The 20,358-nt window shown below is 40.1% G+C and overlaps 1 protein-coding gene across 1 annotated transcript in view; it reads left to right on the top strand.

Annotated features, from left to right (window-relative positions):
* slc29a4 (solute carrier family 29 member 4) overlaps positions 1-18,840 on the top strand; it is a 28,789-nt gene extending 9,949 nt beyond the window's left edge. The window contains exons 3-11 of the mRNA XM_021309436.2: positions 2,619-2,750; positions 2,862-2,975; positions 3,617-3,745; positions 5,520-5,594; positions 5,681-5,949; positions 11,056-11,176; positions 11,336-11,523; positions 15,009-15,249; positions 17,554-18,840. Coding sequence (XP_021165111.1) covers positions 2,619-2,750; positions 2,862-2,975; positions 3,617-3,745; positions 5,520-5,594; positions 5,681-5,949; positions 11,056-11,176; positions 11,336-11,523; positions 15,009-15,249; positions 17,554-17,690 — 1,406 coding nt within the window. The 3' untranslated portion in view covers positions 17,691-18,840. The remainder of the gene's footprint in view (positions 1-2,618; positions 2,751-2,861; positions 2,976-3,616; positions 3,746-5,519; positions 5,595-5,680; positions 5,950-11,055; positions 11,177-11,335; positions 11,524-15,008; positions 15,250-17,553) is intronic.
* Positions 18,841-20,358: the final 1,518 nt, after the last annotated feature.

The raw sequence follows: 20,358 nt of genomic DNA, 5'->3' as shown, positions 1-20,358 counted from the left end.
ATATGTCTAGTCCTAAAAACCACACCTCCAGCTACTACTGCACATGCTGTAGATGGAAGGGAAGGGAAATACAGATGTACGACCTGTCATACATTTAGCTGTAACACAAAGAGAAAAACATCTGCCAGCTGTTGCTAATTATCATGGGTAAACATGTAGGAGGAATGTTTGGAGAGAGAGAGATTTAATGAACTAATCTGAGGATGTCAACAGACATATTGCCTGGACAGATAACATAAAAATAACATTTTGCTGAATGAGATATATTTCTGTCTCAAACAGCACTGCAGTTACCTCCATGGTCTGGCTGCTGACTCTGCTCAAGCTATCTGTTGTCATGTGCCATTAACTCTCATGTCTTAGCCTCAGGCAATCTGTTTTATATTTCATGGGCAAAAAGGCTTTTGAACAGAGATATTTCTCTGTTTTCTGTAGTCCCCTTTTTGTGTTAGAGCAGAGACACATTCATTCAAAATATTCCTACTGGAAAGGGTTTTTTTTTTGTTTAATTTTGCAGTAAAAGGTGGTTGCGCTTTGCAGTTCAATATAGCACATCATTACCCAGACATGGCAAATGTGTTTCTGTGTTAGAGAGGTGTAGCTCTTGAGTCTCTTTGTGTGTCGGGTAAATGTGTTTACATATGCTTTTTAAATCGGAGAACATGGAAAGCCTAAATACAGTTTAACGTTTTCTGTCTCAGAAATACCATGACGTTGTCTGAACAATATTTTCGAGTAAAAGGGGGTCAAATATCAACGATCCAAGGGCAAATTGTCCTCCAGAAGATCAACTGCTGTTAACTCATACTGAAGTCATCTCTTTAGACAGTGAGAAGTTCTTTCCCTCCTCAGTCTGCCGTAAAATCTACTCCCTTCCAAATCATTCAAAGCTGGTTAAAGTGAGCTTACAGGATTAGAGAAGGATTATGGGCACTTCCATAAAGATCCTGCACATCACACTTTATGCATGAAAATAATTCTGCTGCAAAACAGTCTTCAAATGAACCCCCGTCTGACAGCGAGTTCTCGACCAACAACCCCTCTGATCTGTCTCTCGCCAACAAAAGGAGAACAGACCTCTACTGCACCGGTTGCTCTGTCTGCCGCAGCAGCCTCTTCATCCTCATTAGCTCCTCTGAACATTGCCTTCATTGGCTTCAGTCCCACTGGCTCTCAGTAGTGTACACACCCCAGACATAATGACCATGATAAAGCATTTCAAAACTTTGTGTCCTCCCCTAATGTCACATTTATCCTGTGCAATTAAGCTGGAAGGCAAACAGAATGTTTCACACCGGCAAAGATTGTTTTGTTGGTGCTTTTACACACCATGGTTGTGGAAAATAAACTCTGCAGTCCAGAGTTGTTGTTTTCCTTCTTCTTCACAAAAGCTAAACATTTTTGGTCAGAACTGCCGAGCTTTAGGAATTATTTGTAATGTTAAAGATTAGGACAAAACAGTTTTATATAAGGAAAAGTAAGCCCAGATCATGATACGGCTACCACCATGCTTCACTCTAGGCAACGGTGAGATTTTGGCAAATTTCATTCTTGTTTCTGTACCAAACAGACCTTTGGGGATTGTAGCTACAAAAGAAATTTAGATTTTTATCAGATCTGTGACATGCCTTCCTACAAGGCAAGCAGTACTTGGCAGAAATCCCTGCAGGTCCTCCAGAGGTGCCCCCTAGCTGCATTTTTCTCACCAGTTTCTGTGTTGTCCTTTTATGAGAAATGTCCAGCTTTTCTAATGTCCCTCTTGTCCCATATTTTCTCCAGGTATCTATGACTGTCTTCACTCTGCCATAGTGTACATTTTGAAGGGTGGATTGTTTTTCATAATCGTCACTGATGCCTTTGTACAAGGAGATCCTTGTGATTCTTAGTACACTCTCTGCACGTTATGGCTTTCGTTGAGGGATACAAGCAAACAAAAATCAGTAAAATCATATTGGACAGCTGAATTTTTTTTTAGATTTGTTAATCAGGCAGACTATAGCTGATGGTCGGTGGGAAATGGGTTAGATATAGAAATAAAAAGGAGTATTACGCTAAGACAATTTAAAAGCAGGTATAAATATGTCATCTTTAAAAAAATGTGCATGTAACCCAAACATTTAAATGTGATAATTTGTACCATTTTCAATAAGTACTACTAGATATCTTCTTCTGTACAATTGCTTTCAAAATAAGACGCTGTATTCATGTAACTGTGCTTTGATTTGTAATGCCTCCTTTTATCAAAAGACTGCATATGTTACATGACATGAATATTGTAATTGGGGGTAGGTTCTTATAAGCTCTTGAACTTCTACCTACTCCTTTGGAGAACTACTAAAATGTCTTGACATCTCAATGTAAATCTTACTTGCATTTTTGCTCAAAGAAATTGAAAAAAATAAAATAAAGAAAGAAGAATGGATGGTGAAACTGAATCAACGCTTTAAAAGTTTGCACACTCGTGCAGCCAGGTTATTGCATCTTTTAATGCTTTATCCCTCCCTAGTAAATCTGTCTGTTTAGTTGAATTGTACAGAAGATGTAAAATCTCATCATGGTCCATCTTACCACCACTGTTTTAATTTTGCAGCCCCTGACTCTCTCATTTCTCTCGTCAGACTTTGAGCAGCCTATCCCTGATGACCGTTACCATGGCATCTACTTTGCGATGCTGCTGGCTGGAGTGGGCTTCCTGCTTCCCTACAACAGCTTCATCACTGATGTCGACTACCTGCATCACAAGTTTCAGGGTATGAGTGTGCACGAGAAACCGCACACAAGCCTGGATCCCCCTGAAGAGCGCACATACACACGCTTGGCGCCTACAGCCTCAGGATTTCCACCTTTCTTGTGTGTTTCAGGAACGTCCATAGTGTTTGACATGAGTTTGACGTATATAGTGGTTGCTCTGCTGGCTGTGATCCTCAACAACGTGCTGGTGGAGAGGCTCAGCATGCACACCAGGATTACAGTGGGTAAGGATGACTGGAGCTGTTAGCGAAAGGTTCCCGAGGGGTTATCAGGGTGAGACACACAGAGTAGCTATAAAAAGATAATACTGTTTGCCATCTCTTCTGCAGAAGAGATTATTTATTAATGTCTCTTTAGAAAACTCTCAAGCGACTTTGCCATTTAAAGGGGCTAAAGACATTATCCAGTGGTGCAAAATTATTTATCAAAATGCCTTAAAAAAAACTCCTTCATGTCTATAATGTGCAAAAGTTACTTCATAGCTGTGATTTTGGAGATACGTACAGGTCTGTGAAGGCTCCCCAGGGCCAGAAATGAAAGGAAAACCTTCTTTAAGTAGGAGTTCTTTAGAAAGCATATCTGAGGAGTTTGGAGTCTCCATGCTGATTTTCACCACTGCACTCTTTGTAACCTAAAATAGCTGTGCTTGCACCCATGAGGGAGTACTTTTTGAAGTGTGCTGTTTGCTTGGGAGCTTTGCTCTGGAGTTAATAAATCGATAGCTCTACAATTAGATGTTACCTCAAGGAAAGGTGATAATGTTGCTTGTGTTGGACTTGTCATGGATGATGATAGAGTCACACCATAGACCATGCAGGGCAGTGACACGTTTGCATCAGCCATCCGCCTTTCCCATCCTCCGCAGGTTACGTCTTGGCGCTGGGGCCGCTCATCTTTGTCAGTGTGTTTGACGTCTGGTTGGAAAAGTTCACCACCAAGCAGGCTTACGTCATCAACCTGTTGTCAGTGGGTGTGGTGGCCTTCGGATGCACAGGTAAGTTATTTCTACTAAGTTTATTTTATTAAAAAGTACACATCGGTCATATCTAAAGCACCGAGCAGAAAGCTAGACTGACTGAGAGAAACAGGCAAACAGACGTTTGGAGGTAAAACACCCATTTGTAATAATCACATCACACTGTTGCATGTGTGTACAAAAGTTTTTTCAAATAGATTTTTGAATAAATAACTCTCCAACTCCAAATATCTACAGATTTCATGCAGTAGCATGATGTATTTTGATCTCCAGCTAAGCCAGGGTGCCTCTGATTCATTTATTTTGAACAAAATGTTCACTGTTTAAATGTAACAACTTAAACTGGGGACACACCACACAACATTCACAGTTGTCATAGATTATCAAAGGACTAGTTCTCACACTGTCAGCCTGGTTTTATTTCACTTCTGAAAACAACATATAACACTTAACAGCACACATTATAACATCGCCTGCTTCTGGATCACAGACACCCGGATTGATCAGACCAACTAAACTTAGGGCACCTAACTCTCATGGAAAATCTCATGAGTACCAGTTTGAAGATGTGACTATACCAATAGAGGCGGTATTAGAAGATATTGTCAGAATTTGGATGGGTGAATATTCTGTGAACAGACTTTCCCTGACTGGTAATCAGGATTAAAATCTGGCAAAAAAGACAAAAAAATCACACAGAGTGGCTGCAGCTTTAGAGACACAACAGACACAGCATTCTCATGCTACACCATGCTGAAGCTCCCTCTGCACCAACGATGATATACTGACCTTGTCATGCCAAATGCTGGGGGTGCCTAATACTGTAGGGCAGCCCCAACTATTTCTTGAATAATTCAATTCATACTTATTAGACATGATTTGACCCTTTTGGCGTACTAATTGGATCATATTGTTGAACCAGAGATGGTTAGATGATTATTAAGAATGGAAGATAAAAAGATGTCACAGTTAAAATAACCACATGTGGAGCATCCTGTCAATCTTACACACTTTATCCTAATACACCTGGCTTACATGGAACCAGGGCTAAACATGAGCAACGGACATACTTCAAAGAAGCGTCACGGCTAAAGATGGAAGTGCGAGGCTGAGCGTTACTTATATGAAAAGCAAAAAACAGGAGAGAACATAAAATTAATAGCAGAAAAAAAAACACAGATGAAGCAGAATTGGACAGCCGGAGGAGAAAGTAGAGAATGAGAAAAAGTGTCCAATAAGACTTTGTTCCCGCAGCCTGTGGCTATAGCAGAACAATTACGAAGATAAAGATAACTGTCAGCTTTTTTTTAAAGGGACATTTTAAACCTTGAAAGCAGACAGGGACTGGAACCACAGGAGAGAAGCCTAATAAGGAAAGATCTGCCTCCCATTTTAACTTTTAAAAACTCTGGGAACCACCAGCAGACCTGCAGTCTGAGAGCGAAGTGCTCTGTTAGGAACATATGAGGCAATCAGAGCTCTGATATATGATGGAGCTTCATTAAAGGGCTTTAAACGTGAGGAGGAGAAATTTAAAATCCATTCTGGATTTAAGAAAGAGCCAATGACGGGAAGCTAAAATAGGAGACATAGGATCTCTAGAAATAGCTCCCTCCATTTTACCTATTGTGAGTGCTGAGCTTTCCACCTGATCTGGTCACAGTTTAATTACTGAAGATCTTCTCCAAAGTGGTCTCTAGAGGTTCAGGAAGAAAAATGGCTCCTTAAATTGTGTTGTCACAGCGTTAGGTCTCTGTTTGCATTGATAACCACTTCCCCTTCCCTCCCCCAGTGCAGCAGTCCAGTTTCTATGGTTACATGGGGATGCTGCCCAAGCGGTATACCCAGGGAGTCATGACTGGAGAAAGTAAGTGCTCTCACAAAGATAAAAATATTTGCATATACACTTATGTTCATCTTTTTTGTGACCTTTTCTCTATGCAAACCCTTCAGGCACGGCCGGCGTGATCATCTCGCTGTCTCGCATCTTCACCAAGCTGCTGATCCCTGACGAGAAGAAGAACACCCTGATCTTCTTCCTCATCTCCATCAGCATGGAGATGCTGTGCTTTCTGCTCCACCTTGTCGTCCGGCGCTCGCGCTTCGTCCGCTACTACACCAGCCACACCCAGGGCAAAGGTCCGGTCAAGTGTCATGATCCACGAGACACCGGCACCGGGTACAGGGTCCATCACGATGTCACAGCAGAGGAAGTCATTTTTGTAAGTCTGTTAACAGCATTGTGAAGATATTGATTTAACTTGAACTTTGTCTGGGATTTCATGTCATAGGCCAACATAAAACAGATAATTGTGAAGTGGAGGGAAAATAAAAAAAGGTGTTGAATTGTTTTTTTCACAAATAATCTGATCAGTGTGTTGCACATTTGTATTCACGCTCCCTCAATCATAACTTTGTAGAGTCAACTTTTAGTCTACTTACAGCAGCAAAGATTTTAGGGGTATGCCACTAGCCATGAACATCTAGAGCTGACGTTTTTACCCAGTCTATTTTGAAAAATAGCACAAGATCACTGAGACTGGATGGAGTGAGGGTTTGGTAAACATACATTTTTATGCCCTGTTGTTCAAATGGATTTAGGTCTGGACTTTGACTAGGCCATTCTAACAGATACACACACATTTACATATGCTTTGATCTAAACCGTGCAATTGTTTTTCTGGCAGTAAATATAGAGTCTTTGTCCTGCTGGAAGGTAAACCTTCACCCCAGGCTCAAGCCTTTCACTGGTTTTTCATAACATTTTGGAGGGAGGCCACGAAGTTCAATTTTGTTCTCATCTGACCACCTTCTTCCACGTGTTTGCTCTATCCCCCACAAGGCTTTCTTTGAAGAATGGTTCTCATCTTGCCACTCTTTGATTAGCTGTGCTGTTGACAGATTCTCCCACCCCTGACCCCTCCCCGCTTTGTTAATTAATCTTTTCCTATTAAGGCCTCACAGTTTAAGTGGTCTGAATATATTTACAGACAGGGCTTACGCAGGTCTGACAGGGTTTGTGTGCTTGTACTTGTATTTTCAGCTGAGCGAGAGCATTTTTTGCACATTTTACTAGTAAATTTAGGACTTTGATGTAACATGGGAACATTTCTTTGGTCCTCACTTTTTTTGGCTGGGCTAGCTTTAGGACTAGAGTGTCAATTAGGTTTAGGTTAGGTATATAAGACATAGAAATGGTTGAAAATGAATGGAAGCCAATGGTAGTTGAGGTATGGTCCTCAGTAACTATTTAAACAAGGATGTGTACGTGTGTGTGTGTGTGTGTGGGGGGGGGGGGGGGGGGGCAGTGCCGTCTATTTTACTCCTGCTCTGTTTGTAAAGGCTGGTTTATGCTTGTTGTTGTTTCCAACATTTTAAAGCCTCTTAATTTCTTCTAAAAGTGAAGGCGATTTCTGTCCAGGAATTGTTAACAATTTGTTAATCATGGTGATCTTTATGAGTGGGGATTATGACTGGAAAAGCGCTCTATCAGTTCAATCCATTTACCATTTACGGGCCGAATCATAAAGATGTCTATATTTACGAACCTCCACCAGAAGGAGCTCTTGCTCATCCGGCATGTTTCTCCACATGGGACCGTTTGCGTAGTTAGGAATTTTCCGAGGTGTGCGGATCAGAAACTTTTAGCGGTACGGAGGGGTGTGGCAGCCACAATGACGTATTTTGGCCGTTCAGACCTTGCAGATGCGACAAGCTTAAACCAGGCTTAACACTGACAGCAGAACAACAAGCTCCCATTACTGCTGTTGTTGTGCAACTTCAGGCGTAGCTTTCATTTATAAAACTGTGAAATCAGTTATCTGGATACTTTTTAAACAGGTACAGATGACCCAGAACGGCGACCTGTGGTCATTCTAGAATAGCGGGTCCACAAATTATCCATAACTTGCATGGGTTTTTTTTTTTTTTCTTGTCATTATTCCAGTGCAGGCTATGTACCTTATCCATCCATCCATTATCTATACCGCGCAGGTTTGCATGGATTTGCGATCGAAGCACAGTTATTTTGTATTAAAATATATTTTGCGGTTACCTTGGTTTTCAATATTTTGGCCTTAAGTGGTTGCTGTGAAGTGTTGGTGGAGGTAAATCCAGATGTTTAGAGATTAATATCGCTCTAAGTCTGACCATACCGCTCCTTCCCAGATTCAGAGGGGGGTCGGGGTGGAGCTGACAGCAGACAGAGTCAACTTTTCCGAGTTTTATGATTGATATATAATCTTTTGAATTGAACTTTTGTTATTTTTTATTATTTTACTTAAAGAGCACAATAACTAACATTCATAATTGTATTAATGCAGGGTAAACCTTGGACAGATCTGTTTGTTATTTTTTTAAATAGTTATTGTCATCATTACTTCTAACGACTGGAGGGAGGTTTCAGTCAACAGGGGCTGGAGAAGCTTCAGGTTTGACATGGCCACCATGACTGATACAGGAATAATGATTAACAGGGATAAATCTGACTTAATCAGATGTAATATTATCTTATTACACTCAGACATAAAATGAAAGATTTTCAGATGGAACTTCTGCTGACAAAACAAGTTTTTTTCTTTATATTTTAATAATAATTAGTATTGTCTCTAAAAAAAAGTTTAACAGCAGATTTCTTCATTCAATAAAAAACTATTTTGTGCATCCTGGGTGTCTGGGTAGATTATGTGAAGGATTTGATCTTCATCTTTCTTTCGCAGCAGCTCCCAAACTGCCAATACTGCACACAATTTACTCATTTAAATGTGGCGCACCAGATCCGCTTTGGACATCTTATCCATTACAGACGCCCACTTATTGCTTGCACAGTTTTTTTTCTGCCCATGCAATTTAGCGGCCCTTATTTGGAATCTTTGAAGAACAGCCAACCAACTCATAAAGAATTCAGTGATGAATGAGAGATTTTGCATCCGAAACAAGACGTATAGGAGCATCATAGACTGCAACAAGTCTTTTTAATCGCTGCAATCTATAACAGACAGGAAGGTGGCTTCCACAAGCTTTTTCTTTGCAGAAAATCTGAAACATGATTTATTTCTAAAATAAAAAAACAATCTTTACTTAAGATTTCTAACTAAATTTTATAGAATATACATTAAATGTGAGCTTTTCATCAATCCATTTGCCCATTATTTGTATGAGGATTCCTAGATTGTCAAGATTTTGCGATTGAGCCATTTATAAAATCATAAATTTTGTTTTCTGTGCACTTAAGCAAGTTTTAGACTTTTCAAAGTCTTGTAAAAACCTGAAATGGTGTTTGACGTTCCCTTATTACCTGTACTGCATAGTAAGCAGAGGTATAGATGATTATGTCGTCAGATAAATGCAGTTTAGCCCAAATATTGTTATCTACTTTATTTATAAATATAGAAAATAGGATGGGGACCAAGATGGAGCCTTGGGGTACACCTCTAGTTATCTCAAGGAAGTCAGATTCATGGGCTTCTGATTGGACACACTGAGTCCTACCTTTAAAACAGTTTTCAAACCATTAAAGAGTTTATGAAGTTGTAAAGAAGTTATTGATGATCAACTAAATGAAATACTTTTGAACGATCTATAACTAATGGGCCACAATGCTGTTTTCTGTCCAGGGATCAAACGACATTATTAGTCACAGCCATGGCAGCAGTGATAGTACTGTGATCACTTCTAAAACCAGGCAGACCATAGACATTACAAAGGTAAAAAATTTAAAAAAACATAATTTTCCTTCCTTTTCACAACTATGTTGGTCTACACATAAGGTCCCTGTACAACACAACAAAGTTTGCTGCTGATATGTGACAAACTGAGAAAGTTACAGGGGAATTAATACTTTTGCAAGGCACAGTCGATTTTCCTCTCTGTGTGGAGCAGCAGGGACCGTTTTTAGTGTCCAGCTACCACATTTAAATACTAAAACCCTCCATAAATGTAACAGCAAAAGCTATTTCAGGAGGAAACGCCAGGAACTTGAACTATGGTGTCACGTCCTTGTTGATTTCTGCTGGGAGACTTTCGCATCAGCGCGGTTGGGTACAGGCAGTGAGCCCTGGCTTGGTTTAAAAATACAGTCATTCATGGGCGGCTTTTTTGGCTGCCATTCAAAAAGACAAACCTTCGAGCGAGAGAGAGAGAGAAAGAGAGAGAGAGAGAGCTGCATTATTAGGATTGTGATATGAAGGACAGAACGTGACTTGGGTTCATGAAAGGAAAACAGGGAGAAAGAGAAAGAGACTTAGGCCTTCTGTGAACGACAGAGAACGAGCACAGCACAGAAAAGACAATATTTCTGAAAATCACTGCACAGGATAGGATGAAGATAAGGTGAGGCGAGAGGCCAAGAAAAGCAGCCAAGATGGTAAGATGAAGAAAAAAGAGAGAAAATGAGTAAGGAGAAGCCAAATTCCTTCTGCGGTCACGCTTAAAGCAGCGCACAGAGCTGATGCTCCTCCAACTGTCTTTTAATCCCTGCATGCCATTAAGCCTGTGTCAAGCATCTAATAGACAACTCCTGGTGTTTCACTGTGGGGTGGGAGTTTGATTAGGTTGGTTGCTGGTTCTGGCAGCGCTTCATTTAGGTTGCCGAGGGAAACGAATGCTATGCATCATGGGATAACCAGGAGTGCTCATGCCTTTTGGCCTGGATGTCTCTCTAATCAGCAAATGGATCTGTGTCTGAGTGTGTCCAACTGTGTGTCCTATTGCGCGCGCCCGTGTGTGTGTACTTGTACTTGTAGCTGAGTGAGAAAAAAATTTTCCCCATTTTACTAGTAAAGTGAGGATTTTGATGTAAAGAGGGGACCTTTTTGGTCCTCACTGTTTTCCTGGGTTAGGGGTTAGGTTTAGGGTGTCAATTAGGTTAGGGTTAGGTTTATACTAGTAATGATTAGGCTCAGGGTAATGAATAGAACTAAAGGCATGGTTCTCACTTTGTATTTTAAACAACGTTGTATGTGCGTGCATGTGTGCAAAATTTTAAAAAGCTTGAAAAGAAGCCAATATGCGTGTTGCTCCTCTGCTAATTTGTAGTCCAGTCATACTTTCCGACATCATTACATGAGGTTGCACTTCCAGCGGTCTTCATTAAAAGTCGCTGCAATAAAAAGCTGATTTCATGCATCTAAAATACCATTACTAATTTAAAACCTAGAAGAGAAAAATCCCGAAAAAATAAAAACAAAACTTCACTGCCTTATAGAGAATGATTTTAATTCAGTGATCTGGCTACCTCTAGTGTTTAGTTACAGTAATAAGCAGCAAACTGGTGATGATTTAAATGTTTTTTACGTGTGTGGATAAAGTCTTGCTGTGCGTTTCTTCAGGGAAATGGAGGAACCGCACCGGCCTCTACGGAAGAAGGCCATGAGGACTTTGTGGGCGGTACATATGTGAGATTTGACGCTCCGAAAGCCAAGATAAGGAAGAGCTGGCCCGGTGTTCGCGGTACTTCCTGCTTTAATCTCGCTCGCTCACTTTCCAATTACCCTCTGACAAATCCATCCCCTGGCTGGATTTGTGAAGAGCATTACAAGCAAACCATGAGTCATCTGATTTTTAATTACTGGTGCATATGTGTGTGTGTGTGTGTGTTTCCCCTATCAGACATGATCTTCCATCGTTACGTGGTGTCACGTGTGATCTGGGCCTACATGCTGTCCATCGCTGTGACCTACAGCATCACTCTGTGTCTCTTCCCCGGGCTGGAGTCAGAGATAAGGGACCCCACCTTAGGCGAATGGCTGCCCATCCTCATCATGGCCACCTTCAACATGTCCGACTTTGTTGGCAAGGTCAGCAGCCCTTTTAGGTTTATAAAACTGTAACCGTATAATGTGTACAGTTAAGGCCAGGAATAATTATACCCCTGGCAGATTTAGATGAATGATTTTAATTCATCTGAAAAATTAGTGGTCGGCAATTACAAGGTATCTCTTAAAAGTTTATAAAATAATGCAAAAGGAGTGTACATTTGGGGGGGGAAGTTTATTTTTTTACATTTAAATTTAAATTTTTTTCTCAATAGTCAATGAAGAAGAGTACAGCAGAAATTCAGATATCTAAAATATTTCTGTTTGTTAAATACAAGACATTTCCACTGTTTTTTAGCATCAAGTGAGAGACAAACAAACAGCAATACAGGTAAATCTAAAAACATCTGAATATTGTGAAAAGGTTTTGTCACTCATTTCAAAACGTGAAACTCACTCATAAGGTGTATTTATTCATTGTGGCTTACAGATAATGAAAAGTCAAAATTCAATCTCCATTCAAAGTTGAATATCGGAAAGTCACTGGGCCACGTCCTAATCAGATTGACGTAAAAAACACCAGCAAATGGTCTCTTCGTCTGGGTCAGTAGGCTGCACGGTTACAGACTGCTTATGTAATGAGCCAGACAGGACCCAAGATTTCAGCCAGACACAGGAAGTGGTTTAAAGGCGTATTTTAAACTGAGCTGCTGAGGCTGGGATCACAGCAGAGAGGGAGAATAGGTTAGTGGCTGCTGAGGTGTTAGGGATTGTTAGCAAACTCAGAAATAAAGCCTCTAATTTTATTGGGAGCTAGGCAGAGCTCTGGTCAGTGATAGCTTTAAGCTGCTGGGAAGCCATAGAGCTGCAGAGATGGTGATTTTTAAAACGGCTGCTTGTTCACATAGCGCTGTATCAATGCATATTCATAGACAGTTGAGTGGAAGGGAAAAGTGTGGTTGGAAAAGGTGCACCAGCACTGCAGCCTTGAGAGGACTGTTGACCAAAATCCATTCAAGAATTTGGGGGAGCTTCAAAAGGAGCAGACTGAAGCAGGTCTAAAGTCCTGTTTACAGATGAAAGTAAATTCTGCCTTTCATTTGGAAATCAAAGGTCCCAGAGTCTGGAGGACGAGAGGAGAGGCACAGAATCCACGTCAAAGCAAGAGCTTAAAACAACTGCTCTATGGTACCATTACCAATGGAAAAGGCAAAAAAGCGGGTCAACCCGTAGTGAACTGTTCTGAACTGGTACTGGTAGAAGAGGTCAGAGACACTGGATTTTACGTTTTCATCATCTGTGAGCCATAATCATCAAAGTCACAAGAAACAAAGACTAGAAATATTTCACTCTCTGTGTAATGAATGGGGTTCACTTTATGAAACTTTCAATTTTTTCACAATATTCTAATTTCTGGAACTTGTAAGCAGTATAAACAGATCGCATGTACATCACGAGTCAGAAGTTTGGACTCGCCTTCTCATTCAATGGTTTGTCTTATTTTTTATTCCTACCTTGGGGAACTCTTTCAAGACAGCTGGAAAACCGTTTCAGGTGACTAACCCTCATAAAGCTCATGGAGAGAGGGCCAATAATGACCAAAGCAGTGAAAAAAACAAAGAGGGAGTATTTAGAACAAGCTAAAATATACAAGATGTTTAGAGTTAATTTACAATTTTGTGTTTGACACCTAATTCTATATACTTTTGAGTTGTGTGCTTCAGATGTCTTAATTATGTATCTGCAATGTAGAAAGTCGTAAAAATAAGGAGAAGCCACTGAATGACAAAGGTGAGCCCAAACCTTTGACTGGTAGAGTATTCTGCAGGGTGGCATTTGTTGCAGTGAAACCATGCAGGTGTTTTATCTTATTAATCTAAAAGGTGCCCTAGAGAGAAATATCACTGTTCGCTCAAATGAGGTTTGGACAGTCCAGGTAAATCACACCAGAACACCTTAACCACCAATTTCCACAAAACTGATGATTTTTTTACAAAACAAAACAAAATAATTATCAAGCAACTGCATCTTCCATTATTACTTATCTGTAACAACTACATGTATTTGGCTGCAGGGAGTCAGAGAGTCAGAGACTGGCTCATTCATGAGCCAGTCTCTGACTGGCTCATTTCACTAAAATTGAGCCATTGGCTCAATTTTAGTGAAACGCTTAAAGTTGTCAGAAAGATCTGCAGCTTATTGCTTAAGTTTGACCAGAGCTGTAATCAGTTAAACTACCTGCAAACATCTCTGATAATAAAACTACTTTTAGAACCTGCGCTCCTTTCTAAAAGTAGGCGTTGGACGCAGTGAAAAAGGCTTTTTTCCATGTTCATATTTAGAAGATATGACCCTGTATGTAGTACATGGCCAGAAAACTGACCTTACCAAAATGATCGGTTGTACATCTGCTGCAGGTACCCAGAAATTGTTGTTTCAGATTGAATTAATCTGTTTAAAAGAATAGCCATTTTACTGTGATTGGAATAACAGTTTCAGGCATTAAAAGTCTGTAACAGAATGGACACCATGTACACGTTGCATTTAGCTTTTAAAGCTGTTGTTGGTTTCAGTAACTTTGATCCAAAACTCTGAAAGTCAGTTCTGAGCAACTCCGGTGTCCTTTGCTAGAGTAATCTCCTGTTTTGATCCCAATAAAGCTTTCGCAGGCTGCTAAACCTTAAGCAGCAGCTGGAAGTTCTGTTCGTTTTATGATCACCGCAGTCAGTCATTCATGTGTCGTCCTTAGAGGATAGGCTTCGGTTTGGGTGGAGATATGGAGGCGCTACTTTTTGTTAAATCTCAACTCGAGATCTCTCTGCATTGAGGTCGCCTCTGAAGACGACCGGCCCTGTTTATCCAATGAGGGAGGAACCACCCCACACCACCACAGCTGACAAGATTTGGGAGTTTTTATTTATTTTTTTTATGAGTGCAACCCGCAAATGCATTTTCCTCACAAATGTGGCTCCACTCAAGGGGAAATAAACAGACCTTCTAACGGTATGAGACTTACTGCCGAGAGGTGCTGTTACAACAAAGATAAAACACCCAACCATCACAAATGTCCTTACTTTCAGTTCTAAGCACATGTATGCAAATTGTTCCGTATTGCAGAATTTTTCATAAAAAGAAAACGTGAGCAACTTGTCAAATGACAAAGTTACAATAAACCATAAGCGTTAAAAGGATCGGAGAATTTCACTTCCTATCTTAAAACCAGATATTCACTGTGGAAATGGTTCACTTAAATATATACTTTAACTAGAAAGAAATGAAAGCATAATTGACATCAATAGATTCCAGTTGCGGCTTTAAAGCCATACAAAATTTAGCTTGACTAAAGTTGTTTTAGATATGATTATTTCGTGTCCTCGATAGTCTTGATAAAGGAAATTAGGCGGGAGAAAATATTTCCTCCCTTTGACGTTTTCCTGCTGTTCTGGATAATTCGAGCTCAGTATTTTCAGACATTTAATCTCCCATGATTCATTCAGATCAGTCCCCCCCCCCCCTCTTCTTCTTAGATCCTGGCAGCGCTGCCCTATGACTGGTCTGGGGGCCGTCTGCTCTTCTTCTCCTGTCTGAGGGTGGTCTTCATCCCTCTGTTTGTCCTGTGCGTGTACCCGGTCAGCGCGCCCATGCTGTCCCACCCTGCCTGGCCGTGCCTCTTCTCCCTCCTCATGGGAGTCACCAACGGCTACTTTGGGTCTGTGCCGATGATCCAGGCCGCTGGGAAAGTGCCGCCCGAGCAGAGGGAGCTGGCAGGTGAGCGTTGTTGAGTAGATATGCTTCCTGTCTTTTTGGTCTCCATTTGGTCTGATGTTAAAGCTGACGAAATGAAATATTTCTCATCGTTTCTTTTTAGTTGAACTAGTGATGCGTGTCATCCTGTATCATTTTGAAACATTTGGAAGAAGTTGTAATCAGGAATCTTTTAGATCGAATTACAAACGAGATTACAAAACACACACACTGAAACCTGTGTTAAGACCTGTGAATGCTTAGATAGTTTTTCATATTCTTCATTTCAAAACAGTAGGGAGAAAGTAAATAGTCTCAGAAAAAGACGGAAATGTCACAAAGTGTCAGATTTCAGATTCTGTGAACCACTGCGGCCCTGCTGGCAACCTGTCCAGGGTGGACCCCTCCTCCACAATGACCGCTGGAGATAGGCAGCAGCACCCCTTTAACTCTTTAATTCACTATTACGCACACCTTTTACGTACTTTGTGCTTTTTTGACCCCAGAATAAGATTTTGACATCTCAAAAGACAGATCTGTAGCTAAACTCCCAGATGTCGCCTGGTCACTCTTCATGTTTCAGCATGTCACTTTCCTTCATCCTGACCGCTTAACCCCCACCACCCATCACCACGCTTAGCCCCGCCCCCTCAGGGTCTCTTGGCACCGCCCACTTTGGTGAAATTTTTTAAAAATGGTTCTGGGGTGGGGTTAAGCTTTTACGTCGGGGTGAGTTATACCTTAATGCTTGTTTAGAGGACAAACTGTTTTCGCCTGAAAACATGCCATCGGCATTCATGCCTGCTTAACCCTGATTTATGAAGAATCTCTAAAATAAAACTTTTATTGACACAGAAAGTAGAAGGGTTTGGCTTTGTCGTCAGGAGATAAGACAGACTGATGGGTTTGTCTATTTTCACACTATTCTTTAAGGTTCCGGAAAAAAAAACCAACAGCGAAACATTTTGTTATATTTCCAGCAAAGCAAACAGCCAGCTAACAAAAAAACACAATTTTATGTGCATCATGGCCATACATGACACGCTGCTGGCAAAGTAGGTTTTGTTCTTCTTTAACAAGATTCTCCATAAATGGTAAGAAAGAGGGTTTTCACCATCTGGCCAAAATGTGTTTAAAAGATCTATTCAATTTATTTTTTATTTCCTCCCATGAAATAAATCTTTGCTTATCACAGGCTCTGCAGCATCTCACCTGATTGGACGCACTAACTTTGATGCTCGTGAATTTACAAAAGTAATCAGGAACTTGTTGCAGTATTGGAGCAATTTTCCATTTCCACTCGGAGCGGAGCACAACAACTGATCAGTCTTTGTTTCAGTTTCATCCAATCTTAGAAACCCCTCCAATGACTACAGATCCAGGCTCCAGGTTGATAGCGCAGACTGAAACTAGAACTTTGTGGCTTTAAAAACTTGCCTTGTAGGAAAATGACAAATCATCCCAAAACAAACAAAAAAAATAATATAGTTAAATTCTGCCTTAAACTAAGCTATAGTGTAGATAAACTGCAGGTCCATCTCACAGCCTATACATATTTCATAAATATTTTATACACCATCTCGCTTTTATCTCCACCCACTGCTCATTAGTCACTTATTTATTTTATTTATTTATTTATTTTATCTATTTTCACAGATCAAAATAGAAACTCAGAATACATCAATAGAATAAAAAATAAAAATGTGATGGAGTGTGACAGAAACCCCTCAGGGCTTATACCAAAGGCCACACCCCTAAACCAACAAAACATCAGGCAGCTCACATTATGAAAGTCCTTTCATTCAAGAGAGAAAACAGAATAGACATGTACAGTAACATTATTTTTACATTTTAGCTTTCAGATTTCAGGGAGTCAATATTTGTAAAATCATACATCACTGTCTTTTTTGGATAACGGTATTTTTTTCAAAGACTTTCTACCATTTATTTCTGAAGATTCCAAATATTTTCCATATTCATTCCATAATTTTGCACCACGATGCCGAAAAGAAAATTGCACTTGAGTTTTAATACTTAACGGTAAATGAAAAGACAAAGCTTGTCTAGTATTATAAGAATGCACTTGGCAGTTCTTAACAAAATCATTCTTGAAAGTATCAGGAGACTGACCTTGTTTTATCATAAAAACAAAGGTACATGTTTGATAAACATTAATTTCAAAAATATTCAACAGATGTAATTTGGGAAAAAAGAGGAGCACTAGTAAAATTCGTAAAAGTACTGCTTAACCTGCATACTAGCTGGTTTCCCCTCTCGTCCAGTAGCTCCCCCGGTAACTTCCTGTTCTGTCTCTGTCTCTCCCTGCAGGAAACACGATGACGGTCTCCTACATGACGGGTTTAATGGTGGGCTCCTCTGTGGCGTACGCAACGTACAGCTTCACCCCCACGGCTGCCGGCACGCGCTTCCCCACACACGCACCTTTCAATGCTACAGGGTACTGAATGTCCACATACACTACAAACGCACCGACACATACACACAAAAGTATATACGTACCCATCTGCAGCAGAGGCAAGCATTTAAAGTTGTAGCAACATTTTCATCCTGCGTGATGAACTGTCAGAGAGGAGCAGAGCTGGAGACCCCCCCCCCCCCCCCCCCCCCCCCCAGCAGCGGGCTGAGGCCGACACGGATGACCTTTGAGAATCACTCGATGAAATTACCGTCTGCATGACAGCGAACAGATTGTCTGACATTTGTAAGGTGGAAAGGCAAGTTGTGTTTCACTGCAAGGAGCAAAGCAGAGTTTGTGTCACAGTTATATTTGTTGTTTTTAATGAGTTCAGGAGTTAAGGGGGTCCTTCTTTTAAAACAGGGAGATCAATCATAGTGAATAATTTCCTTAATCCTTCCAAAAATGTATTAAATATTGGCAGTAAAATAACTACTTGACATTATTTGTCCTTGTTCTACAATAATACATGATTTAATATGAGAAGTGGACACTATTATAAGGTTTGTGTCAGCATAAATTAAACAACTGAAGGCACTTTGAGCCATCATAATTACAACTAACCACTAAAACTCCCTGGATGTGTCTCTAATGTATGTAGTTAGCATGTTGTCCAGAATCATTCTTCATATATGATTCATTCTCATTCATCCTTAAAGATTTGATAAGAGTGATCAACGACAGGAAAATGTAAAAATATCCATATTTCTAACTGATTTATAAAAGCGAGTTGTTTTTGCTTGTTTTCACATTGCAGCCCATTAAGGCAGTGACTTACCTCATTAGAGCTGCACAACGAGTGTGTATCAGAAGAGAAGGTAGATAAAAACATCATATACTTATCTTCCCAGAGTTTCTACAGCTGGACATATTTTAGAGCAGAAAAGAAGAGAAAAGTCTGTACATGTGCTTACACTAGCATGCAAACAGCTTCTCTTATATAGCGGTTTAAATTGCTGCGCAAGTAAAAGGGGGCAGGATTTTTTTTTTCCTATTCCAAATAAATGTTTTCAGATTTGAAACTTTCAAAAATATTGAGAGTGAGTTCATTCAGTAAGGGTTGGATTGATGTTAAGGCTTGTACACATGCTTACCAGGGATGCGGATAAATGTGGCTGACCTTATAGGTGCATTATCATTAACCCCCCCCCCCCCCTGTGAGAAGTATTAATTCACTTCTGTGAATTTCAGACAACTTGATGCCATTAACATTGAAACACTGAGATCCCTCAGCTCAAACTTTTCGGATTTACAGATGTAATTTAGCATTTTTCACATTTTTTCTCCGTTTCACTGTGCACCGATTACCTTTTGAATCTCTGGTTTTAATGAATCCCCTTATATCACTGCTAGGGGTAGATTCCCCCCGAGGCACAGGTCCAAAAAAGGAGCTGAAAGCAGAACGGCTCCACGTTAAAATAATGGTTCACCTTTAAGTGTTTGTCTTTTCGAGATATTTTCTTCTAACTAAAAGATATATGCCATTGTGCTTTTGAAACAGGGTAGAGTGTAAATTATGTTATTGTTTTTCTGGACTAATGTTTGTGACCTCGTTGACCCTGAAACATTATCTGTGGTTGTCAGCGTAAAAATGTGTTCTACAAGCAAGGCGGGGGGAAAAAGTTGGTGCCAAAAAAAATATGCCTGAATGTAAAGCTATTATCATACAACATGAAATGCACTCAATACAATAAATAGCTATTGTTTGTTTGTTTGTTTGTTTCAAATGCAACTTTTGCTCAAATTTAAGTTAATCCTTATCAGTGCACTGTGTTACCTGGCCTATTATCTGCACGGTTTAAAGAACAGTTTGTAGTCATTTGGGAGCTAACCTCATTACTCTAACTGAGTTTCAGGGTGTCTTTAGTTATTTTTAGTGAGATGTGTTGTTGAGGGGCATGAAAAGTCTCTTTCACGCGAGAAAGAAAATGAGAACCGAGTGCGAGGGGAAATCCTTTTTGTTGTAAAAGCATTTTTTACAAAGACCTCAACTGATTTAACAGCGACGGTTCGAGGACTGTGAATTTCTTGCTAGGAGATGGATAAGAAAATTTTTCTGTTTGTAAAGCCAGAAAGGAAGCTAAGATTGTAGGGAACGGACACAGTCGATGTAACAACACATAAACAGTCTTTTCAGTTTTAAAGATGCTGGAAGGAAATACCTTTTGCTTCTAGTCAGCAGCGATGTCCATATCCGAAATACTTGTCCTCATTGAACGGATACAGTGAATTTAAAAAGAACCTTCAGGTAGAGAAGATTTATAAATTCTCAAAAAAAATGTGTGAAACTGAAGAAATAATCTTCATTTGAAAGTCAGAAAACAAGCAAACTGAAACTGTAGACCCAGCATGATTTTATTCATTTTTACACCCTTTTGTGCGATGACATAAGAATAAGTTTTAGGTCTGTTCTGGAAAGGCATATATCACAATTTTTATACCTTTTGCTTTGCAGTTGTTTTCAGGATTTTCGCTCATTTTAATATTTTTTCCATGTCTGAAGTTGACAAATACATTTAAAAAAAGCATAAAAGAAAGTAAGAAGAACTGCCAAGAACACAGCCAACAGTTGCTGAAGAGTTACGTTGTTCCCCATGGAACGATTTAGCCTCCAAAGAACAAAGAAGTGAGGGAAAAATCTCCAGCTTGAAAGGAAG

Source organism: Fundulus heteroclitus, chromosome 16 (assembly GCF_011125445.2).
Source record: "Fundulus heteroclitus isolate FHET01 chromosome 16, MU-UCD_Fhet_4.1, whole genome shotgun sequence".
NCBI lineage: Eukaryota > Metazoa > Chordata > Actinopteri > Cyprinodontiformes > Fundulidae > Fundulus > Fundulus heteroclitus.
This window is presented reverse-complemented; position numbering and strand designations above follow the sequence as displayed.